At 37.5% G+C, this 20,931-nt stretch overlaps 8 protein-coding genes across 8 annotated transcripts; 5 read left to right on the top strand and 3 right to left on the bottom strand. All coding sequences in view use genetic code 12, as the record gives it.

Annotated features, from left to right (window-relative positions):
• Nucleotides 1-25: 25 nt before the first annotated feature.
• Nucleotides 26-1,681, bottom strand: I9W82_000405 (uncharacterized protein; the record flags this gene model as incomplete). Its single annotated transcript, XM_067693081.1, has 1 exon — nucleotides 26-1,681. The coding sequence occupies one exon, from the start codon at nucleotides 1,679-1,681 to the stop codon at nucleotides 26-28; it is 1,656 nt and encodes a 551-aa protein (XP_067550431.1).
• Nucleotides 1,682-1,976: 295 nt separating this feature from the next.
• On the top strand, nucleotides 1,977-2,819 carry I9W82_000406 (mitochondrial 37S ribosomal protein mS23; the record flags this gene model as incomplete). Its single annotated transcript, XM_067693092.1, has 1 exon — nucleotides 1,977-2,819. The coding sequence occupies one exon, from the start codon at nucleotides 1,977-1,979 to the stop codon at nucleotides 2,817-2,819; it is 843 nt and encodes a 280-aa protein (XP_067550432.1).
• Nucleotides 2,820-3,095: 276 nt separating this feature from the next.
• On the bottom strand, nucleotides 3,096-3,299 carry I9W82_000407 (uncharacterized protein; the record flags this gene model as incomplete). The annotated part of the gene is made up of 1 exon (XM_067693103.1): nucleotides 3,096-3,299. The coding sequence occupies one exon, from the start codon at nucleotides 3,297-3,299 to the stop codon at nucleotides 3,096-3,098; it is 204 nt and encodes a 67-aa protein (XP_067550433.1).
• A 981-nt stretch (nucleotides 3,300-4,280) lies between these two features.
• On the top strand, nucleotides 4,281-5,608 carry I9W82_000408 (uncharacterized protein; the record flags this gene model as incomplete). The annotated part of the gene is made up of 2 exons (XM_067693114.1): nucleotides 4,281-4,692; nucleotides 4,752-5,608. 2 exons carry the CDS (start codon nucleotides 4,281-4,283, stop codon nucleotides 5,606-5,608), a joined length of 1,269 nt encoding a protein of 422 aa, XP_067550434.1.
• A 977-nt stretch (nucleotides 5,609-6,585) lies between these two features.
• I9W82_000409 (uncharacterized protein) lies at nucleotides 6,586-7,221 on the top strand (the record flags this gene model as incomplete). The annotated part of the gene is made up of 2 exons (XM_067693125.1): nucleotides 6,586-6,768; nucleotides 6,850-7,221. 2 exons carry the CDS (start codon nucleotides 6,586-6,588, stop codon nucleotides 7,219-7,221), a joined length of 555 nt encoding a protein of 184 aa, XP_067550435.1.
• A 523-nt stretch (nucleotides 7,222-7,744) lies between these two features.
• I9W82_000410 (uncharacterized protein) lies at nucleotides 7,745-9,388 on the top strand (the record flags this gene model as incomplete). Its single annotated transcript, XM_067693137.1, has 1 exon — nucleotides 7,745-9,388. One exon carries the CDS (start codon nucleotides 7,745-7,747, stop codon nucleotides 9,386-9,388), a length of 1,644 nt encoding a protein of 547 aa, XP_067550436.1.
• A 1,774-nt stretch (nucleotides 9,389-11,162) lies between these two features.
• Nucleotides 11,163-13,649, bottom strand: MSN4 (stress-responsive transcriptional activator; the record flags this gene model as incomplete). Its single annotated transcript, XM_067693148.1, has 1 exon — nucleotides 11,163-13,649. The coding sequence occupies one exon, from the start codon at nucleotides 13,647-13,649 to the stop codon at nucleotides 11,163-11,165; it is 2,487 nt and encodes an 828-aa protein (XP_067550437.1).
• Nucleotides 13,650-17,082: 3,433 nt separating this feature from the next.
• On the top strand, nucleotides 17,083-20,070 carry PFK26 (Pfk26p; the record flags this gene model as incomplete). The annotated part of the gene is made up of 1 exon (XM_067693159.1): nucleotides 17,083-20,070. One exon carries the CDS (start codon nucleotides 17,083-17,085, stop codon nucleotides 20,068-20,070), a length of 2,988 nt encoding a protein of 995 aa, XP_067550438.1.
• Nucleotides 20,071-20,931: the final 861 nt, after the last annotated feature.

Genomic DNA, 20,931 nt, shown 5'->3' on the forward strand with positions numbered 1-20,931 from the left:
CTATATACGTACCGGTTTGCAGACGCTAAGCGATTGTGGTTGCAATTTCCATCAACACAGCTTTATTGATAAATGAAAGTCTTTCTGCTTCAAAAGGGCCTAGCTTTTTGGGCTCGACCATCTTTTCCCGTCGACTTCTAATTCTATGTATTGCATTCAATTTGCCTGTCTCACCACTTTGGTGCAAGCGTTCTGTGCATGCCATAAATATGCACTCCAAAAGCAAATTGCTCAATCTGAGTGGAGAGTCACTAACGGCCCCTTCATCAACCCATTGATCCAGGAAAATGGTATTGTTTGAGTAGCTGGACAACACTCTGAGGCTGTTGAGATCGTCATTATCTTTATTCGAGTCTAGCTCATTCAACATTCTCGTCAAAATGAATTGTAAGTTGTCTATATTCCAATCACTCCTAGTTAAAAACCCTTTAAGTATCACGAAGTACATCTTGGTGCTCATTTTCTGGTTCGTTAAATTATCCATTACATGCATCAACTGTTGAATTTTATCAAAAGACCCGCTGCGGCAATATCCTTGAAATAAGGTTGAAAAAGAAAGATGATTTGGTGATAGCTTGTAAAACACTGATTTATCTCCGGTCGCTACCTTTAATTTGGTGTATATGTAACGCCATTCAGTGAGGACTTCTTCATCTCTGTCACTGGAATCACTTTGGAAGTAGGCTGTTTCAAACAATATTTCAGCATGTTTGACTAACTCCAAGTCCGTCAAGACTTTAATCAAACTATCAACAATTTCATTAGTAATCACTGGAATTTGGTTCATTTCATCAATTGTATTGGCAAGATATTGAATATACTGTGGTCTGTTAATAAATGTATGAAAATATCCGAGCAAGTTGATGAGCGATATATCAGTTAGTTTCAAGTAGTTTGTATTTTCGACACCAATTATACTCCCTAATCCTACCTTGGGTAAGATGTCACATATAATGTCGAATTGATTATGCCTCGTTGCTAGGAAAAGCAGCACTCCTAAAAGATCTCTCCGAATGCCGAAAGTATCTAAAAGCAGTTTGTATTCTTCGAAAGTGAAGCTTCTGTAGCCTAGCTCTTGGTCAGTTCCAACAAAAGCTGTTATGTCATGCCTGTCCTTGAAATAAGACAAATAAATCATTCTCACCTGCTCTTGTTCTGTAAGCTCCAACCCAGCTTGCTTCAAATCATTTAAAATGGATTGGCACAGATTGCGGTACTCTTGTCTTCGTGCATTCTCATTACGTAGTGCATTGGATAAGCCATTTGTATCTCCACGAAGAAAGCATCCTTCGAGGACATTCCTGTTTGCAAAGTGTTTCTGTGTCAAAATATACCTCTTAATAAAGGTTTGCAAAATGGGTGGAGGAAGAAATAGCGGTGCTGGCTTTGGTAGGTCTGAGTATCTTTTGAAAATGCGCTCGTGGTTGATACTGCGATACTTTGTAGCAGTATACTTCAAGTCGAAAGGTGCAAATTTTGACAGAAACGGCTCGTCATTTGTAGGGTACAATTCTTTTATGAAGTTGTTGTATTGTTTGGTGTATAGTATGTCACTGGGCTTTAATGTCATTCGTTTCAACAAAGCGGGATCTTCATCAGTTCTCCGTAGTTTTACTTTATCCCAAATTCTTTGCTTTAGTTCATACTGATCCTCAGTGGACTCGACGTTGTACTTCCTCATCAATGTTGACTGATACTGATTAATCAACAAGTCAATACATTTCAATAATGGCCCCGCATTTTTCGATTGCTCCAAGCCCACCCGTCGTATAAATGTATTGATCGGTTTTTCTAATAGAAATATGTTCTTAGCCTTCGCTTGTTTTATTAAGTTCATATCATTTTTATCACCAAAGTGTATATGTTACCTTCTATTTTCAAGGCTGCAGCAGCATGAAAAAGAAAAAAAATTTTTTTTAAAGTTCTTGATTTTCAGCTCAACTGACAAGTCCATTACCCATAACCTCCCTCCCACGATGAAACTTCAAACTGAGGTAGCAAATGTCCTAGCACGAACATCAGCATATTTGCAATCAGGGGTGATTAAGCAAAAGCCTGTGTGGTTCGATATTGTCGCTAAATACCCACCAAAGCACAACCTTGTAAAGAAACCATACATTCACGAAGCCAACTCAACTGACCCTAGAAATGATCTCCTTAAACCAAAAGACCAGCCTTTACAAAAAACACAGATTTTCAAAACACGTCCAACCTCTAATGAAGTTGCCAACAAAAACAATCAAATCCATCGTATACCAAAATTGAAATTTCTTGAGGATGAATTGAGAAACTATTTCTACTTGCAACATCCTTGGGAATTATCAAGACCAAAAAACTTGATTGAAAATAATGGTGACGAGATACTGAAAAAGTGCGATTGGAGTCACATGTTGCAATTGCATAAACCCTTGGACGGAGAGTCGGTTATTCAACGAGCCATGTACCTTTTGCAAAATGATGATAAGGTGAAGGACATATTCGAAGCTTATGACTCAGCAAGGTTTGAATTCTATCGCTTACGTATGGCAGAAGAAATGGAAAGCCATATTGCCAAGGAAGAAAGTACTATGTATGGTGCCGTTTACGAATCGACCAATATTGATTGGAACTTGACAACTGAGCAGAAATATATTGATGACTGGGTCAAATTGGCCGCTGAACAAACGTGTGTTTTGGAGGCAAATGCTAATAGGTCCCAAGCACCAAGTGGGTCTTTGGTTGAAGAAGAGAAGTCGAGGACATCATTGTTTGAAAGTTTATTGCTGGTTAACAACGACGTTTCTGATGAGATCAAAAGAGTTAATGGGGAAAAATCGTAAGTGAGTGTATGTAGAGACGTTCATGTAAATAAACAAGAGATAGTGCTTAGTCAATAGAATTCTAATGTAATAAATATAATCCCTTTTGTATTGTCTTTCTGCACAGTAAATAAGCTCCCCTTTTATAAATGCTTCATCCATCTTTGGACTTCACCTAGAAAGCAGTTTCATTTCAAACTGGCTAAAGGCATTCATTTTCCTCGTTCTATCATAATCTTCCACTCTCCTTTCCATCTAGTCTCAAAATTCAAAAACGAAAGCACGGCACCAAATCATCTAATGATGTTCTTCGTGTTCATGTCCGTGTTCTTCTTTACCCTTGTTCAACACCAAATTCTCAAACCCCACGTAGGCAGTGAATGCAACTATGGCAATACCCAACCCTGGAAATGCATTTCTAAACCTGTTCAACCTACTAAATTGTCCCTCATACCTCCATGCGTCTCTTTTGGCCCATGGGTTGTTGTGTGCTGAAACCATTGTTTTTCTATATGTATATGTGTCTGTGTGTGTATATATAGGCTTCTTGTGAAGATTAGAGGTGAGTATAGTAAGTAAAGATTTTTTCTTTTCTCTCTCATTGGTGATCTCATTGTTGTTGCCTTTTTAGGAAGGTATCCGTGCGGCTTTCTCTTTGAAACCTACTTATGCATGCTTCTCCCCATAGTAAAGATGATAACAGGTATAACTTGCTTTTACTATCTGCTGTATATCAGTGGAGGGTCTGAGCTTGGTGTTCTCCGAGATAAAACCCAAATTCGGCAAATAAGAATTGTTTTTGTGTGTTGATTCATATTTACGAGAATTATAATTTCCTTAAAGGGAGGGTTGCTTGTAGTGATAAACAAAACTATGATCTCTTGTAGTTTCCTTGAAAAAGAGGAAAGCGTAGAAAATGTGGTCATGCAAATTCAAATTCCATTCGTATATAAAGCATGCCAATTTCAAATCTATAATTCATTTCAGTTTAGGCAACAATAAGACTAACATTACACTTTGAAATGAGAGATAAATAGAATGTGGTCATGCAAATCATCCAACTTGACAACCGCCTCTTGACAACGGATATCAAATAAACTAGGAAATGGAACCAAGGTCTGGACTCGCTAAAGTAACAGGGCGCAAGGGTCAAGGAGTTGCCAACAAGAAAGAAGAAAAAAGCGTGGGATGGTTTCTATCGTCGGGTCAGAGGGGCACTACTACATTATGAAGTCCTTGGAGTGACCTGAGACTCTTCATCGATGATGGTTCCACACGATACCTTTGAAGATTAGTGTCTTTGGTATGGGTGAATTGTTCACAGTTACACGACGTTTGGCACGTGATTAATTCAAGTTTGCAACAATTTTGTTATTCCCAAAAATCATATAAATACCCTTCAATTTGCAAGAAATAATTGTATCCATTCCACCACTTATCTTTCTAAATACATTCCATTATTATAAAGTTTTACACCTAAAAATGACTTCAAGTATTAATTATATTACACCCGAGCAATTTAAACAAATCTTTAAGTTGCAAAATATTGATTTAACCCAAATCGTTCCCAACTACAACCCAAACAGTGATTTCATGTTGACATCACCAGTCAACTTCCAAAATTCAACTAATGATGAGCCTAAAATTGAACCAACTGAATCGTCCACCGAAGAATCATCATCCACTGAAGAGTCCCCCATCATTGCCACCGACTCATCAGTTTCATCAGAGATGGAAGAGGATCAGTTAGATTTAGAGCTGATTACCCATATCAAAGAAGATTCCACTGCCAACAACAATCCACCAACCTACCAAGAAGTTTCCATAAAGACAAATACCACCAACGGAGAAGAAATTACTGATACAACTACCATCACAAAATATACTCAAACAAGTCTGATCATCATGCGAATACTGTTGATAACGCAGTATTAAGCCGAACTGGTTTAATAGAGGACATTTGCGGTGTCCCAGAAATTAGACCTAAACGAGCCCTTGATGACAATCAATTTGAGTCGTTGTTTGACTTTGTTAATTTCTTACGAGAAGCTGAAGGGGATGCTGCTTTGACTGAAGAGGAAGAAGTTGAACCTTCTGTCACGTTGGACGAAGAACATACTATTGTACAACAATTACCAGAAGAAGAGGTTACAGCTACAGAGTTGAGTGAGGACGCCCCTACTGAGTCAAATTCCACCGACGAAACACAAAGGAGTGGAGTCTTTTATCGTTTCCCATGTCCGGAGAACGACAACTTCGGTTACTTTGTTGATGCAACAAGACGTTGTTTTGTTGGTAAGGTGGATACTAGAATGGTCCCTGGCAGCTATGTTCCTGATCACATACCCATCATTCATCATCCAGGGGGGTTCTTTTCCTTACCACTTCAAGAGGTCTTATATTCAAGTACTGACCCTTCACCCATGTCCGAAGAAGCATTGTTGAGACGCCGAGTGACCTTCAACAACTTCACTCAGGAGAGAAAAGTTAAAGATGGAGCTAATGAGGATAGGCGTGGGTTAATAATGGGAACGTCTGATGAATGTTTTTATGAGGGTGACTTGCAAAGGAGACCAAAGTCTCGTTTCACTAAGTTTAAAAAGCTCCTGATGAAGTTGAAGTTAAAGAGGACCTCAAAGTCAAAGTCAAAGAGAACCCCAGAGTTAAAGTCTATCTTAAAACCTTCGAAAGAGCCACCAAGAATAGCCCCACCACCTACTAATCCAAATGATGTGTTTGATTTTTGGTTGATGGCTAATGGAGAGCCAAGATTTGGCAGACATTTTGAAAGACCTGGTTCCGTTGGATGAAGGATGAAAAAGGGTTGAAACCACTGAAAGCCTCTGTGTATTCGGAGTTGTGTGATGATGCTAGTCTGGCCAACTAGTATTCGGAGCCAATGATGAATTTCACAGCTGGAAGGAAAGTGGTGAAAAGTTTGAAGCTATATAAGTTGTATTTTGTTTAATTTTATTTGTAACCACAAGTTGGTTTTTATATATACATCTCATACTCTGTTGTAAGGCTGAACCTCTACTAACCTGGTGATGAAAAAGTACAAGAGAAGAAGATAAAGAGGAACAATCAAGTGCAGTACTATCAAGCAATCATTTACAAGTCCTGATTCGAGTGAAGATGGCCCAAGTGAAGAAGCGGAATGATTCTTGACTATTGTTCCGAGAACAATGAGTGTTCGTCTTTAACCTACTCGGTATTCTGTGTTCGTTTATCCGTGTACTGTTCTGATGGTGTTGATGCTGCTGTCGTTTTTGTTTGTTGTATCTATATTTGCATTTATCAATTCGAAAAGAAATTGAGCTCGTTTTGCTTCAAAAAGCATCTTTCAGATGATGTATTCTATTAGATCACTGTACATCAATGGAATCAACAGTGTCGTGGCAGACACCGTTTTATAGTGTGCGGCTGATAAGTACATTATGTGGTCGTGTATTATTGCCTATTGTTTTGCGACACCTTTGCAAAAATTCAAATAGGCGCCTGCGCTAAATTTTATCGTCGACTCATTTTTGCAATTTCGTAAGGACAAACACTTCACATTTCACACCTACACAGCTTGTGATACATTAAAATGAAATCTGTGCATTCTAGATAAGGAGTCACTCACTCACCATCGAGAAAAGAGTTTGCACTGCGCTACTAATTTATGCCTTCGTTAAGAATAAACTTGTACTTGCCTAAGGCGCTGGTTGGCATTTGCTGATAAAAACCACTCGAAATTACAGCAAAATATGATGCGTGTCAGAAGGAAATGTGATACCAAGGTGCTATGAGCTTAATTACAATTGAAACGTTGGCAAGCTCAAGGAAAGAGCACCCCTGGGTGTTGACAATTTGGTTGTTGCCGCTTGAATTTGGGTTCATCACAGCGGAGTTGAGTTGGAAAGTTCCGTGTATTGAAGTTATGGTTGGATTTCAGAAACTTGAAGTATTCTGCGCTAGGAGTAAGATAGTATGCCTGGACGGGACCAAATACTTTCATCAATGCCTTCGAACGTCTATTCAAAGGCTAATTCACAGTCTTTATTTTGAGCTTTTCACTCCATTTGCTCGTATTTTGGAGCTTCATAAAGCACATGGATTGTTTGTACGTTGCTATCTCACAAATTCAATCACTGACTTGCAACTCCTTTGGGTCGAAACATTGAATCTTGATGCTTCTAGAGAATCTCATTTTATAAAATGGAAAATCTTTTGGAGTACTATGCACAGACCTAGAAGTACTGATTCGAGGAAGTTACGAGAAATTTACGTTGTCAAGGGATATGTTAAAAAAGAGAGACAGTTATTAGTGGAAGAAATCAGCGACACATCAGCTCTCATGGTGAGAGTTATTGACTGCGGCAGCGGCTACACTACGTCCGATGAATTCATGGCTTGGGTAGTTACTGGCTTATCAGAATGACAAAGCAGGTGACTTTGGTCTATTATCTTCATAAGCAGAACTGAAGTAATTGTTCTGGATACTAGTAGTGTATCTGTGCAGAGTTGAGTAGTAACCATCAAGAGAGAAGTACTCGTGGAGGGGATGTCCGATATCTTTGGCAGGACAACTTTCTATACTGTGGATATCTATAGGAGAAAAGTGGGACATCAGAAGGGTCCTCAATTGCATGTACGTGATAATTCACTCAAACGTCGAGAAGGAAGGTTGCATGTGAAGGTCCATCCTTGTTCGTGGATAAGAGGCACTATTCTCGATATGTTGATTTTTTAAGAGCTCCCAATATAACAATTGCTGCATCTGTTTTTTATGTCTTTTGGCGGGTATTCTATAAAAGAGAGACAACCAACTTTTGTGGATTTTCCATTTTGGCAACACTTTTCTTCTTTCTTCACCACACAACCCTTTCCCCATTGAAGCCTACTTTCAACCGCATTACGTATACAATCTAAAGTAAACAGTCCCAGAAGTTTCGTTTATTAAGATGTGTTTTGAGAAACACTACGAGTTGTCTCAAGCTCAACCAACTCAACTTATCAACCTTTACAACCAAATCATCAACAGAGACAACCATTGCATCAACCATCCCATTACTGAGTCAGAAGTTAAAAAATGGCCCATTTGGAACAACCAGGGAAAGTTGATCACAAGCGGAACATCACTTTTGTATATAAAAAATGCGATTAAAGACTTCAACAATAAAATGCGAGTAATTCGTGAATCAATCAATCATGATTACAACTACAACTACAACTACAACTACAACTACAACTACAACTACAACTACAACTACAACTACAACTACAACTACAACTACAACTACAACTACAACCACAACTACAACTACAACTACAACTACAACTACAACTACAACTACAACTACAACCACAACCACAACCACAACCACAACCAAAATCAAAACCGCAACTACAACCACAACCACAAAGACAATTGCAAACAAGCTTATGCTGCTTTGTTAAATGAGGCGATTTCGCCTTTCAATATTCATGCTACGGTTCAATTAGCTAAAAAGGCAGTATCAAATGCCAAATCAGTAGGAATTGAAAGTACTCTGTCCATGAATGTTTTTGACTGCACCAAATTCAAGGAACTTTTAACTGTCGAAGTTCGGATTTTCTACCGGACAACCAAAAGATCTCTTGAAAGAGAAATGACGTTCATACTCTTGGTTCCAACTAGCAGTTTATTCTGGACTCAGGTGAGAGAAAGAATCCAAGTCAATGGGAAGGAAGAAGTCAATGAAGAGACTCAAGAGGTTGCGAGCGCAATTGCTGTAAACTCGAATCCTAAAGTGATCGTCAGTGGTGGTGGAATTGCTATTGATTCCAATGTCAAAGGAGAGTCAGTCACTACTTTAAACGTCAAAGAAGAGCCAGTCACTAATTTAAACGTCAAAGAAGAGTCAGCCATCAAACCAAACGACATAGAGGGGCCAGTGATTGTCCAAGATGACGATCTTCCTTATATTCATGGTTTGCTGATATTACTAGACTTGAGAGAGGAAAACTTCAACACAATCTTCTCGGAAATGGTCTTACCATTGTTGACATCAGACTGGCAAGGACAACTTCCAGGGGATCACAAACCTACCTTTGTAAGGTTGGAATTCCTCCTCACCGAAAAGGGGAAGATTAACAAAAGCTACAAGACTCGTTGCGAGACACAACTCACAGCTTTTGCAAGGACCGTCTACCAACATTTACTAGACATGGACACTTCTCAAGAAGCTGTTTTAAAACGGACATTAGAGTCCGATCTATACAAAAGAACTTTCAGCTTGTATTATCTCACAATACACTTGTTGCAAACTCCGGATTGGAAGAAGATGGTGCTGACGAAAAAGATGAAGCAGCTATTGCTGTTAGCTGGAAAGATTACCAACTCGGTAACAAGATTTTTGAACTCACTTGCCAAAGCATTTCAATTGGCGGTTGATGCTACTGAATTTGATGCAGAAGTCATTGAAAAGTTAGAACATATGATACTGATTACAGAATCAGAAGTGAAAAAGTTACTTGAAGCAACTGTTCGTCTTGAAATGAAGGACTATGATCGCTTTGAGAAGTTTACAATGTTAGATTGCTTACCTCCGAAACCAGAAATATAGGAGGTGGTAGATAAACAACCAGATGAGTTAAATTCAATTCTGAAAAAATAAGGATTTTGATGGGAAAGAAAAGGCAATACCTATCCATGAATAACGTTGATACTGAAACTGAACTTTTTGATTTTGTCTACGATTTCTACAACGACAGACATTTGGTATACACATTGAAGACTTATTATGAAGAAAGTAAGTCATAACTTATGAACATAAATTGGTCACAGTGAATGAGAGACTTTGACGACCCGGAAACCTTCTGTACTCGGTACATTGCGTGAAGGGAGTCTACCCCATATACACAACATACACATACACACATTCTCTTTGACACGACCAATAGTTTTGTTTGTTTATGAGATGGAAACCCGATCCCTATTTTCCGTCCCTGTTGTTGCCATTTTGTTCCAAGTGAATAAGGACATAATTTTGCCGTCATAAAACAAAGGTGAAGCTGAAGTTGGACCAGGAAGATGAAGTCTGAAAAATAAAAATGTCAAAAATGAAGTATCGATAATGAAAGAGGAGAGGAATATGAAGTTGATATTGGGTTCAGTATGGTGATATGCATGTGCTGAAATGCATCTGAATTTGAACCTACACATCATTGAAAAGAGATTGATATTGTAAGATTCTAGAAACTGATGAACTTGAAGTTTGAAAGACAACCAACCTGTTGATCTTATGTTACTGTTGTTACTGCTGTTACTGCTGTTACTGCTGTTACTGTTACTGGTGTTATTGTTGTTACTGTTACTGCTGCTGTTACTGCTTTTACTGCTACTACTGCTGCTTTTACTGACACTGTTACTACTTTTGGTGCTGCTGCTGCTTATTGTTAATTATCAGGGTAATAAAAAAAGAATAAAAATAAAAAAAAAATTAAAAATTAAAAATTAAAAAAAGAACAAAAAAAAAAAAAACCTGCTTTATCTTACTTAACACTTGGTTGTTGTTAATGACATTTATCATTACTGTCATAAACTTTTGAGATGATTCCATGGACATTCGGTTGTGGTTGGCTGATGTTTGTTGGATGAAACTCGTCAAATATCCTCAAAAGCAAATCCCCTGCTTTTTGTGGTTCTTGCATATTTGGTTGTTGTTGATATTATATATCATCATTGTTATCATTACTGTTATAAAATTTGAGATGATTCCACGGACATTCGGTTGTGGTTGGCTGTTGGTCGTTGGATGAGACTCGTCAAAAATCCTTAAAAAAATTTCAAAAAGTTAAAATCCCCCCAAAAAAAAAAGAAAACCTTTGTTGAGTTCTTAAAGGATCTATACTGGTCATTGTGGTTCCGCCAGTTAAGAACCTTTTGTTGCTGCTCACAATTTGCTGCCTACAATTTGCTGCTTACAATTTGCTGCTTACACTTTACTGCTTACACTTTGCTGCTTAAGTTTTTGCTGTTGATATGTTATATTGTCATTGCTTAATGTGACATCAGAATACAGTTGCATCTCTCATCCGACCTCTTTGCGCGCTCCACTTTACTCCTACTTTCAATACTCTTTCTCTCTTTTCCTACAACTACTTGCAATTGGAGTTCAATGTCGCTGCATCTATATTTCCCCTGTAATAGAACAAAAGTATAAAAGCTATACAGGAATGTGAATATTGTGAGCCCATTATTGCTCATCATTAGAAATGAAAAGTTCAAAGCACTAGCAAAATGCCATCCAGTGGCTTTGTGGTGAATCTAGCAACATAGATTATATTGAGCCCGCTCAAGATCCCGTGTATTAATTGTGCCAAGTTAATCCCACTTTCTCATGTCGTACCCAGTTTCTTCTTTTTCTTTCTTTCCCTTCTGCTATGAACACTCGTATCTCCATACACGAGATTGGTATTGCCTGATCCGTCAAGTCTGTAATGTGTCTTTATATGTTGTGCCAAATTATCCAGTCGTGAAAACTTGCGTTCACAATATTGACAATGGTATGGCCTGATGTTTGAATGCACAGATCTTATATGACGCTTGAGATGTTCGGTACGCTTAAACTGTTTGTCACATTGAGAACAAGGAAAGCATCCATTTTCATTTTGCACAACTGGTGCTGAAAGGAGATCTTTCGTATCAAGCTCTTGCATGTTTGATGACATGTCACTATCGTTATTCTTGACGGGGCCTTTCTTGTTCAATTTGGTTACATTTGAATTGCCCGCACTTTTTGCATCCACTTGGTTACCTTTGGTAGGAGATGTTGACTTTGAGACAGACTTTAAACTGAAAAAGCCTTGTTGTTGACTATCCTCAATCTCCTTATCCACTTGCTCTTGAATCGGTTGATGTGCTTGAGTGGTTGATTTGGATACGGAACTCTTTCTCCTTTTTTTCTTTGGCAGGCTTGCTTTAGCGGAAGTCAGTTCATCCCACTCCTTGATCTCAAAGTACGATGCTGGTATTGTAGTTGGTGAAAGTTGCATTGACGCAGCTTCTTCAGTGTACTGTAATTGCTGTAATGCCTCTTCACTCTGTTGTTGTTCTTTCAACTCATCCAATTGTTGCGACACTGCACGAGCAAAATGACTTTGTTGTTGAAGAGAGGTTCCAGCATATTGTTTCGCTTTTGACGATGTTTGCCATGAATTCCTTCTTGTGTTGTTCCGGCTGCTATGCATTCTAGTCGTATGTGAGTAAGACCTATTCTTTCCAATACCCCCATTCGATGCACCATTACTTCTATTTGTGTTTACTCCTTTGAACAATCCTGGGATATCCAAGTCTAACCCCACAAGATCAACCCCATTTTGATCATCAGATCTATACGTGTCTTCATTCAATTTAAAGTCAACATACGACGCAGACATGCTTCTGTTATGAAACTTTGGAGGTCCAGATTGTTCAACTTGCAACGTGGTTTGTAAACCATTCGCTGACATAGGCAACTCTTGTAATTTTAATTCCAGTGGCGTTATGTTGTTGTTGTGCTGTTGCGGATAGTGAGACCCATTCCTTTTCATTCCAAACATCGATGACAAACTAGGGGAACTGAAAGATGTGGTAAGTTTGGTAGTGAGCAACTGACGCGGATTGATCGTTGCCTGTTGCTGTTGATGATCTGTGTAACCCTGGTTGTCAAATCCTGTGAATTGCTTGCTGAAATCCGTAACCGAGTCAGCACACACAGCTGCTGCTGTAGCCGCAGAAAGGGCAATTGTATTTGCATCTAAATTGACCAAACCTGCAGATGGGTCTGTAGAAAAAGGTGAAGGGTATTCAGCTTTCAATTGTTGATTGAAATCAGTTTGGGGCAGCCATGGTAATTGTGGTTGAATTTGGTCCATGGCAGCCAGTGATCTTTTTCTAGATGAGCTCAGCTGCAGATTCTTACGTGAAGATTGCAAAGTTAATAATGTCAATTGATCAATTGGGATCGTGCTTGAATGCTTCCTCGCGTGGGTGCTGGGAATAGTTGTAAAGCTGGGTTCTTCTTCTTGTGAGGACATTTTGGGTTCTGAGTTAATAGGGTTGTCAATAGCTTCATTTTTTGTTCCCATTGCTGATCCTGCAGCAAGGACATTTGTTGCTGATGTAGTGGATGATGCTGAGCTTATTGATGAGTGTGGTGTGGCAAAATATTGATTCAAAGAGTTTGTTGATACATTGCTAGTAACTTCTTCTTCATGGTGATTATGCTTATAGTGGAAATCATCTGCCATAGCAGATCCCAATTCCATATTATTCGAAAATTGATTCTGTTGCATAAAACTTGGTGCTGAGTTATGACGTGGATGTGGATGTCTATTGTTGTTGAAGCCAAAGCTACTTTTTTGTACCTGAAAGTCATCTTGATTTGGAAAATCGCCCTCTATACTAGATGGATGAGAAAGATGGGATGATTGCAATTTGAAATCAGCCTCCAAGTCCTTAGAGTGATCCAATGTGTGTGGTAAATGAGCGTTGTCATCAATATCAAAATTGGACGGACTTGTTAGATAGTAGCTAGTTTTGAAAAACATATCATCATTCAACTCAAATGTGTCAGGTATACCGGTGACGGCTGGTTGTTTGTTTGATGTCGACGATAATATACTTGTAGAAGTATTTTGGCTTGGGTCTAATCCATATGAATGGCCCTGTGAAGAACTATTGTTTGCAAAGGAATCATGTCCTGAGTTTCCATTGTCATGAACATTAACACGTGTGGTATCCTTAGTCATAGGTTCAGTCGTAGGTACATTAACATCAAATTGCTGCTGTCTGTTAAAACTGGGGTTGTTGCCATAGTTTCCGAATAAGGACTGGTATTGCATTGTCATGACGTAAAATCTTTGTAACTTGACTGTCCACCTAACGAGTATAAAGATATAATTTGATGGTACTGATAGTAAAACTTTTGCTGCTAGTGTGGTACGGCTGAAAATAAAAGGTTCTGGTTTTGTTAGGACAAGACTGTGCCGAAAATAGGTTGCGTATGTATGTATGTATGTATGTATGCGCTGTTGTCAATATCTGTGTCTAATAATGCGTGTGTGTAAAGCCTTGTGTTTCAAAGAGACAGATGAAAGCTGTGGGTTTATGTAGGCTTATATGTCAATATGTTGATATTTGATATTGAAGAAGAAGAAGTGATTGGTGATGATTGGTTGTAAAATCAAGAAAAAATTGTGGTGTGGTGTGGTGTAGTGTGGTGCAGTGTGTGGTTATAAGGTTTATTTTATTTTTTTTTTTTTTTATTCTTATCAGTAAAACACACACTCTTCTGTCTGTCTGTTTGAATGATTGTTTGTTTCTGATGTGTATGTATATACGTATATGTGTATACTGTGGTCTTGTTAAATTGGATAAAATAGTCCTAAATGAATGATGAATGGTGTGATTTAGAAAATAATGAAATATATATATATAGTGTAGTATATATATATATATATATATGTATATACGGTATATGCAGTTTTATTTGTGTAATATGTAATATATGTTTTTAGTTTTATGCAGGTTTAGTAGTAATTAAAAAGTGCACATTGTGTAATAATGTACAAAAGTAGTGTACAATAGATCAAAAAATAAAAAATAAAAAATAAACAAGCCTAAAAGCAAGTCTTACACCCCCCAGCCTCCATGTGAGTTTGTTTGTGTGAGTACAAGATACTTCAGTCTCTTAATAATCGATCGAATCTATATAACGTACATATATGAAAATGTGAATGATGGTAGTCTTTTAGTTTTACTTAAGCTTCCCCACACTCATACACACACATAGCCCTCTTTTACACAAACGATTGATTCTGTTTTTTTTTTTTTGTTTGTTTGACTGAGAGGGGTGCAATACGTTTTATAACCAAAAATATTATAATAATATGTAATATAACAATAATAAAAAATAAAAAATAAAAAAATAAAAAATAAAATATAAACCTAAATTGACCGTCTATTTGTCTATTTGTCTGTCTGTTGGAGAATAATATTATAGGTGAAGATTTAATAGACATCTATTCATATATAAGCTCATTACACGGTCAAAACACTCAATTGATGACTCAGCCAAATCAAATTCATGAAAAGGCAAAAAAAATATTAGACTAATACGAAACTATTTATTGATCTGAGACATTCAAAAACAAAAACAAAAAGAGATCACTTTATTTTTCTCTCTGTCTCTCTCTCTCTTCGTTGATATTCTATTTTAACACTTTCCGCAGTTCTTGTTGTTGTTGTTTGTCTTGCTTTGTGTGTATGCGGACGTAGCGTAATTGGAGACACAAACAAACTCAAATTCGTTTGAATTTTAATTCTTGTGTTTGCCCATTCTAAATCAAATGTAGTTTAAATTTATATACTCTCCACTTTGATCTCTTTTGAGTGAGAAACATATGTTATACTACTGAGGTACACATCCTTCATTGTAATCAATTCCTATATACTCCAATTCCTATTGAAGTATTAAAATGAAATTAATTTTTGCTCTCATTCGTACCTTTTAACATTTATTATTAGTTATTATTATTATTATTATAACTTATTTGTGTAATATTTTGAATTGTCTCTTCTTGCTTTACGGTTGTTAATTGTAAGACATTTTGTACTTTAGTGCACTACTCTCTGATTGGTTCTATAAGAGCATATGAATCTAGACAAAAACACAAAGTACAATACAGTAACAAGTTTAATTTTATTTTTTATATATAATCATAGAGGTTAAAAGGTATTTAAGTCTATCAAGACAAAGCAAATCATCAATTCCTTTTGCCATGTAGAGTGTGGTCTTTTTACTCTAAGTCCAAAGTAAATCTTCCTAACATTCCCCTCTTCCCGCCTTGTATTTCACATGAAATTGGCAAATCACAAAACTTTACGCTACTCGCCACAATCTCGTATAAGTAGGTTTTTGTGAATCATAATCTCCCAACCACCGCAAATCTACACTACGAAAAATAAGGTTCAATTTGTATATGAAGTGGTGAATTATAAGCGCCATGAAGGGCTCATGACCATTAAAAAAAAAAGGGGGACTTTGGTCCACTACTTCTGATGAAAAGGAGCTGTAGCAGATTATCAAGGGCTTTTATAATTTTTAATGCTGTTGTCAACGGCCAGAAGTTGAGCAATTATTTCTGCTTAAAGTTTAGCTTGATAGGATAGTCCTATCATTTCTATAAAGTTTTATCCTTGTTGTAATGGCTGCTTATGGACAAGGTTGATCAAGATGATGCTTCTCATTCTTTTAACTCATTTTTTATGAGAATTCGTGGCATAGTCCGCTCAACTCCCTGATATAAGTAAACTACAATTGTGAGTTTTATAAGTCGTGAAGTCATTAGCAACTATTTTTATTGGTTGTTAGATATCTCTTAATGTTTAGAAAGTAGATTCATATTGATACTCATAGATTATAAAGAGTCATCTTATCGTAATTCCACCTCAATGCAAAAGCCGGACCTCAATACTCTTTCCGCCTCGACTAGCCACACTAAATTATTGTGTACATTTATTATCTTGTCCTACTTTTGTTATCTTTGTCATTTTTCTTTTAAACAAAAACGTGGGTTATCGTGGAAGCAATTGAGGGTCATTAGTGTAAATCGTATTAGTTATTTTGAGTTTCTGAATTCTTGTGGATTACTTCTAGTTGACGAAAATGTCATGCCTCGTCAGTGTGATCACCTTTTTTTTTATTACGAGCTTTTATCCTAATTCTCCGGGTCGATGACGTATTAAAAAATTACATGCGGAACATTTTCTCTCCCCTCTTTATCTCAACCAAAGGCAAACAAAAAGAGAAAAAGAAAAAGATAAAAAAAAAATAAAACAGGAAAACTCCGAGACAGCGAACCATCAATACTTTTAGTTTAATAATAGTTAAACATTCCTAGTAGGTTGAGTAGCTATCTTCCTCTAGATGACCATTACTTAAAAAGATCAAAAATCACCCAAGTGTTTACAATTTAACCACTTTAAACTCAAAGCAGTTCGAAACTCAACAGAAAGACAAAAAACAAAAAAACAAAACAAAAGTTCGCATCGAATGAAAAAAAAAAAAAAAGGGGATACACAATTTAGATTGGATTCTTTCTATCACCATAATTCAACTTTTACTTATCAACTTTGCTACATCTAAATAATCTCCACCACAATCATCATTATTACAACAAATATCCAATTGTGAAAGATTGTATAGTAAAGCCAGTCGACCATCTATTTATTTAAAGTTTTAGAATTTAGAACAATCGGACACCAGGCCCCCAAATGAGTGGACAGAACAACCTGCAACACGAATCAATACGTAAATTGATTGCATCTAATTTCAAGCAACCAACTCAATCTCCGAAATCAGTAGCACAATCCGAAGGAGAAAATAGCCACGATGCATCAACAACACCATCAGCGGACCTGCCGACTAGATCCTATTCGCCATCACCTCATAATCGCAGAAAGTCACATTCAATAAGCAATGCTGAGTTGGCCCATCAGAGTCCTAACTCTAAAAAGGTGTCATTTTCCAACTTCCAATCGACAGAGTCCTCGCCAGTGCCTAACCAAACGTCCTCATCTTCAACTGGATCAATGGATAATTCGGAAAACGAGAATAGTGATAACGAATCAGAAAAGAGTGAAGCTTTCCTTCGGAGTAAATATGAAGCTGGTGATGTTGTGTTGCGTCGGCCAAATTTTAAAGGAGCAACTGGAAGAACGAATTCAAGTAGAGGTTATGACTACTTGCAGCCACAAAATCAGGGCTCATTCATGACAAGCCTTTCGCCTTCCCCATCTAGTGTGTCACCAAGTGTATCTACAACTTCATTGAATAAAAGAATGGGTGGAAAAAATAGACACAGCTATGGTGGTGAAAAATTGGCATTAACAAAGTCATTAGACTCTCAACTACTAGAACCTTCAGAATCAAACAATTCCGTCAATTCTTTCCTTCCAGAATTTAATAACAGACCTTTGACAGATACACCCTTTGTTTCGAATGTTGGGTCCCCTGTTGCCGCTGATGATAACGATAACAATGAAGTAAGTGATACAAATCTGATTCATAAAGGTAAAAACATTTCTCACTTGAACTTGGCGGACTTGGCTGATAACCAGTCCCTGTCGGAGACAGAATCATTGACGGAGGCAAGAAACTCTGCTGCCCATAGAGCAGCTTCAATGGTGGGAACACAATCCACAACTGTTAAATATGATTTAAAGGGACCTTCAAGTGTGGACACGAGGTCAGAAACGAAACCAACACCTTCTCAAGCTCCTGTAACTACAGAGAAGGCTGAGCAAAAACCTGAACTGCCAGAGAGTTCCGAGCTGGAAGATATAAAGAAGCAAAAACTTCGTGAACAACAAAAGAAAACTGAAATTGATGAAAGAGAAAAGAGGGCTTTCGAGATTGAGATGGAACAGGAAAAACAAAAGCAAGCAGACAAGAAAGCAGAAATAAATTTATCCAAGGATTTCTCCCACTTGTTAAAAGACGTTCCACCACATATGAAAGAGCAATTTGAGAAAACTCCATCGATTGAACAATTGAAGAATTTGCTTTTAACAGCCAAGCCACCACTTACTTCAAGAAAAACTTACACCTTGAACATTCCCGGTCAAACAAAATCAAAAACTTCACCTGATGGTAAGATCGCATCCGTTGATGTTGGGTCAAAACTTGTCATTGTGATGGTTGGATTACCAGCAAGAGGGAAATCCTATATAACCAACAAGCTCACGCGATATCTCAACTGGCTCCAACATGATTGTCGGGTGTTTAATGTTGGTAACACTAGACGTAAGAGTAAGTTGAATGCAGGACCTGAGCAGAAGCCATTACCTGATTCTCATCCAAATTCTGAGGTACAATCGCCTGTTCAAACTGCAGCTGGTGGTCTGGTAGAAGGAAGAAAGGAGGTAGCAGCATCCAAGCCAAAAGCTACTGAACACGATGCTTCCTTTTTCAACCCTGAAAATAAAGCAAGCACTGCTTTGAGAGAAAAGTGGGCCATGGATACTTTGGATATGTTGTTGGACTATGTCATCAATGGAAGTGGCTCTGTTGGTATTTTTGATGCCACAAACTCCACTAAACTGAGGAGAAGAAAAGTGCTCAAGAGGATCCAAGAAAGAAGTAATGGAGAATTAAAGGTTTTGTTTTTGGAGAGTATTTGCAGTGACCCATCAATCATTGAAAGCAACATTCGTTTGAAATTGAGTGGACCAGATTACAAAAATATGGATCCTGAAGTTGCGTTAAAAGATTTTGTTGGAAGATTACACAATTATGAAAAAGCATATGAAAGTATAGATGAAGAAGAGGAAAAGATTCCTGGATTTCAGTATGTCAAAATGATTGATGTGGGTAAAAAAGTTGTTAGTTTCAACATCCAAGGTTTCCTTTCTTCACAAACAGTATACTTTTTGCTCAATTTTAATCTTTGCGAACGTCAAATCTGGCTTACACGTCATGGTGAGAGTAGGGACAATGTTAGTGGTAGAATTGGAGGCGACTCGCATTTGACAAGACGCGGTAAGAAATTTGCAAAAGCATTGGCTACATTCATGAACTTTCAACGTGAAGAATTTAGAAAGCAACAATTGGAACGATTTTCGACTCGTTTGGAACTCAAGTATAATTCAATGTTCAAACCTGAAGATGTTGCTGCAATACCAAGTGAACCCAACTTTTGTGTTTGGACATCGATGATGCATCGTGCTGTGGAATCTGGAGTTTATTTCAATGAACAGCTTTATTCAGTTAAACAAATGCGTATGTTGAATGAGATTGGTGCAGGAAAGTGTGAAGGTATGACTTATGAAGAGATTCAAGACAAGTATCCCAAAGAATTTGAACTGAGATTAGAAAACAAATTGACTTATCGGTACCCTGGTGTTGGTGGTGAGAGCTATTTAGATGTTTTGACTCGTTTACGCCCACTTATCACCGAGATTGAACGTACAACTGATCACCTTCTCATTATTAGTCATCGTGTTGTGTTACGGATTCTCATTGGATATTTCCTCAATTTACAACCATCAGATATTGTTCAATTAGACGTTCCACTTCATTCATTATACAAGTTGGAAACTAACCCTTATGGTACAAAGTATGCATTGTACACCTACAGAGAGGATATGGACTGGTTTGTTGAGACTAAACCGGAAAATCAAAAGAATGTGCAAGAAATGGGATTGGCATTTAATGAAAAGAGGTTTTCCATCGTGCCTACTGTTCCTAAAAAGTCGATGTAGAGAGATAGAAAAGAGACTGTTAGTTTATAGAGAATTGCATAAGTAAGAGATACATAATATGATGATATTTCTAATTTTTTTTTTTTTGGCTTTGTAATGATAATCGGAGGCTTGATAATATTGCTTGTTTTACTTTCCGATAATCTTTACTTAATTTTGTTTTGTGTAAAGCTCGGGCGTTGGCCCAAAGAGGAAACTAAGTTCGGCAACTCGGGGTCCTGATGCATAAAAACGCAACTTTTCAAAATATAATAAAGGACTGTGACTGAGAACTTCAAGCGCAATTCACGGCTGAGACAAGTAGTGTAATTGGTGAGTACACTAGTGAATCATTTACTTGGGTAGAGCTGTGTTCGGGAGGAGAAGTTGGGAGCTGAGATACTTGGAGCATGTGTGACACTGGTGCGGCATTAGCATTTTTAAAGTTTAAATTTTCCTATTTCAAGACTACTTTCTCTAAAAGGCTCTTTGATGACAAACATCAGTCTAGACTGTACAAAGCTTTGTCTGTATGTGTTGTATGGCTTGGTAGTGCAAACGATTAGTTAAGTTTACTCAGCATCCGAAATTTGAGTATTTTTAATTGATCTTTAGGCCGAACATTCTCGGAAAAGAAGGTCTCATTGTAAATTGGTGTCCAATTCGATAGCCGCTTTTGTTTTGTATCTTGTATATCAATGAGTTATATGAAAGTGTATTGTTTTATTTGTGCTTAGTAACGTCTTTTCTGAGGGAGAAAATACCGAGTTTGATTTGCAACACAATTCGGAAAAAAAAAGGTGCTCATCGGGTTTCACAATTACTAATGGTTACACAAGCAACTTATCAATGAATCATGATATATAAGGGATGATACATCCC

Source organism: Candida metapsilosis (genome assembly GCF_017655625.1).
Source record: "Candida metapsilosis strain BP57 chromosome Unknown scaffold1, whole genome shotgun sequence".
Classification (NCBI taxonomy): Eukaryota; Fungi; Ascomycota; class Pichiomycetes; order Serinales; family Debaryomycetaceae; genus Lodderomyces; species Lodderomyces metapsilosis.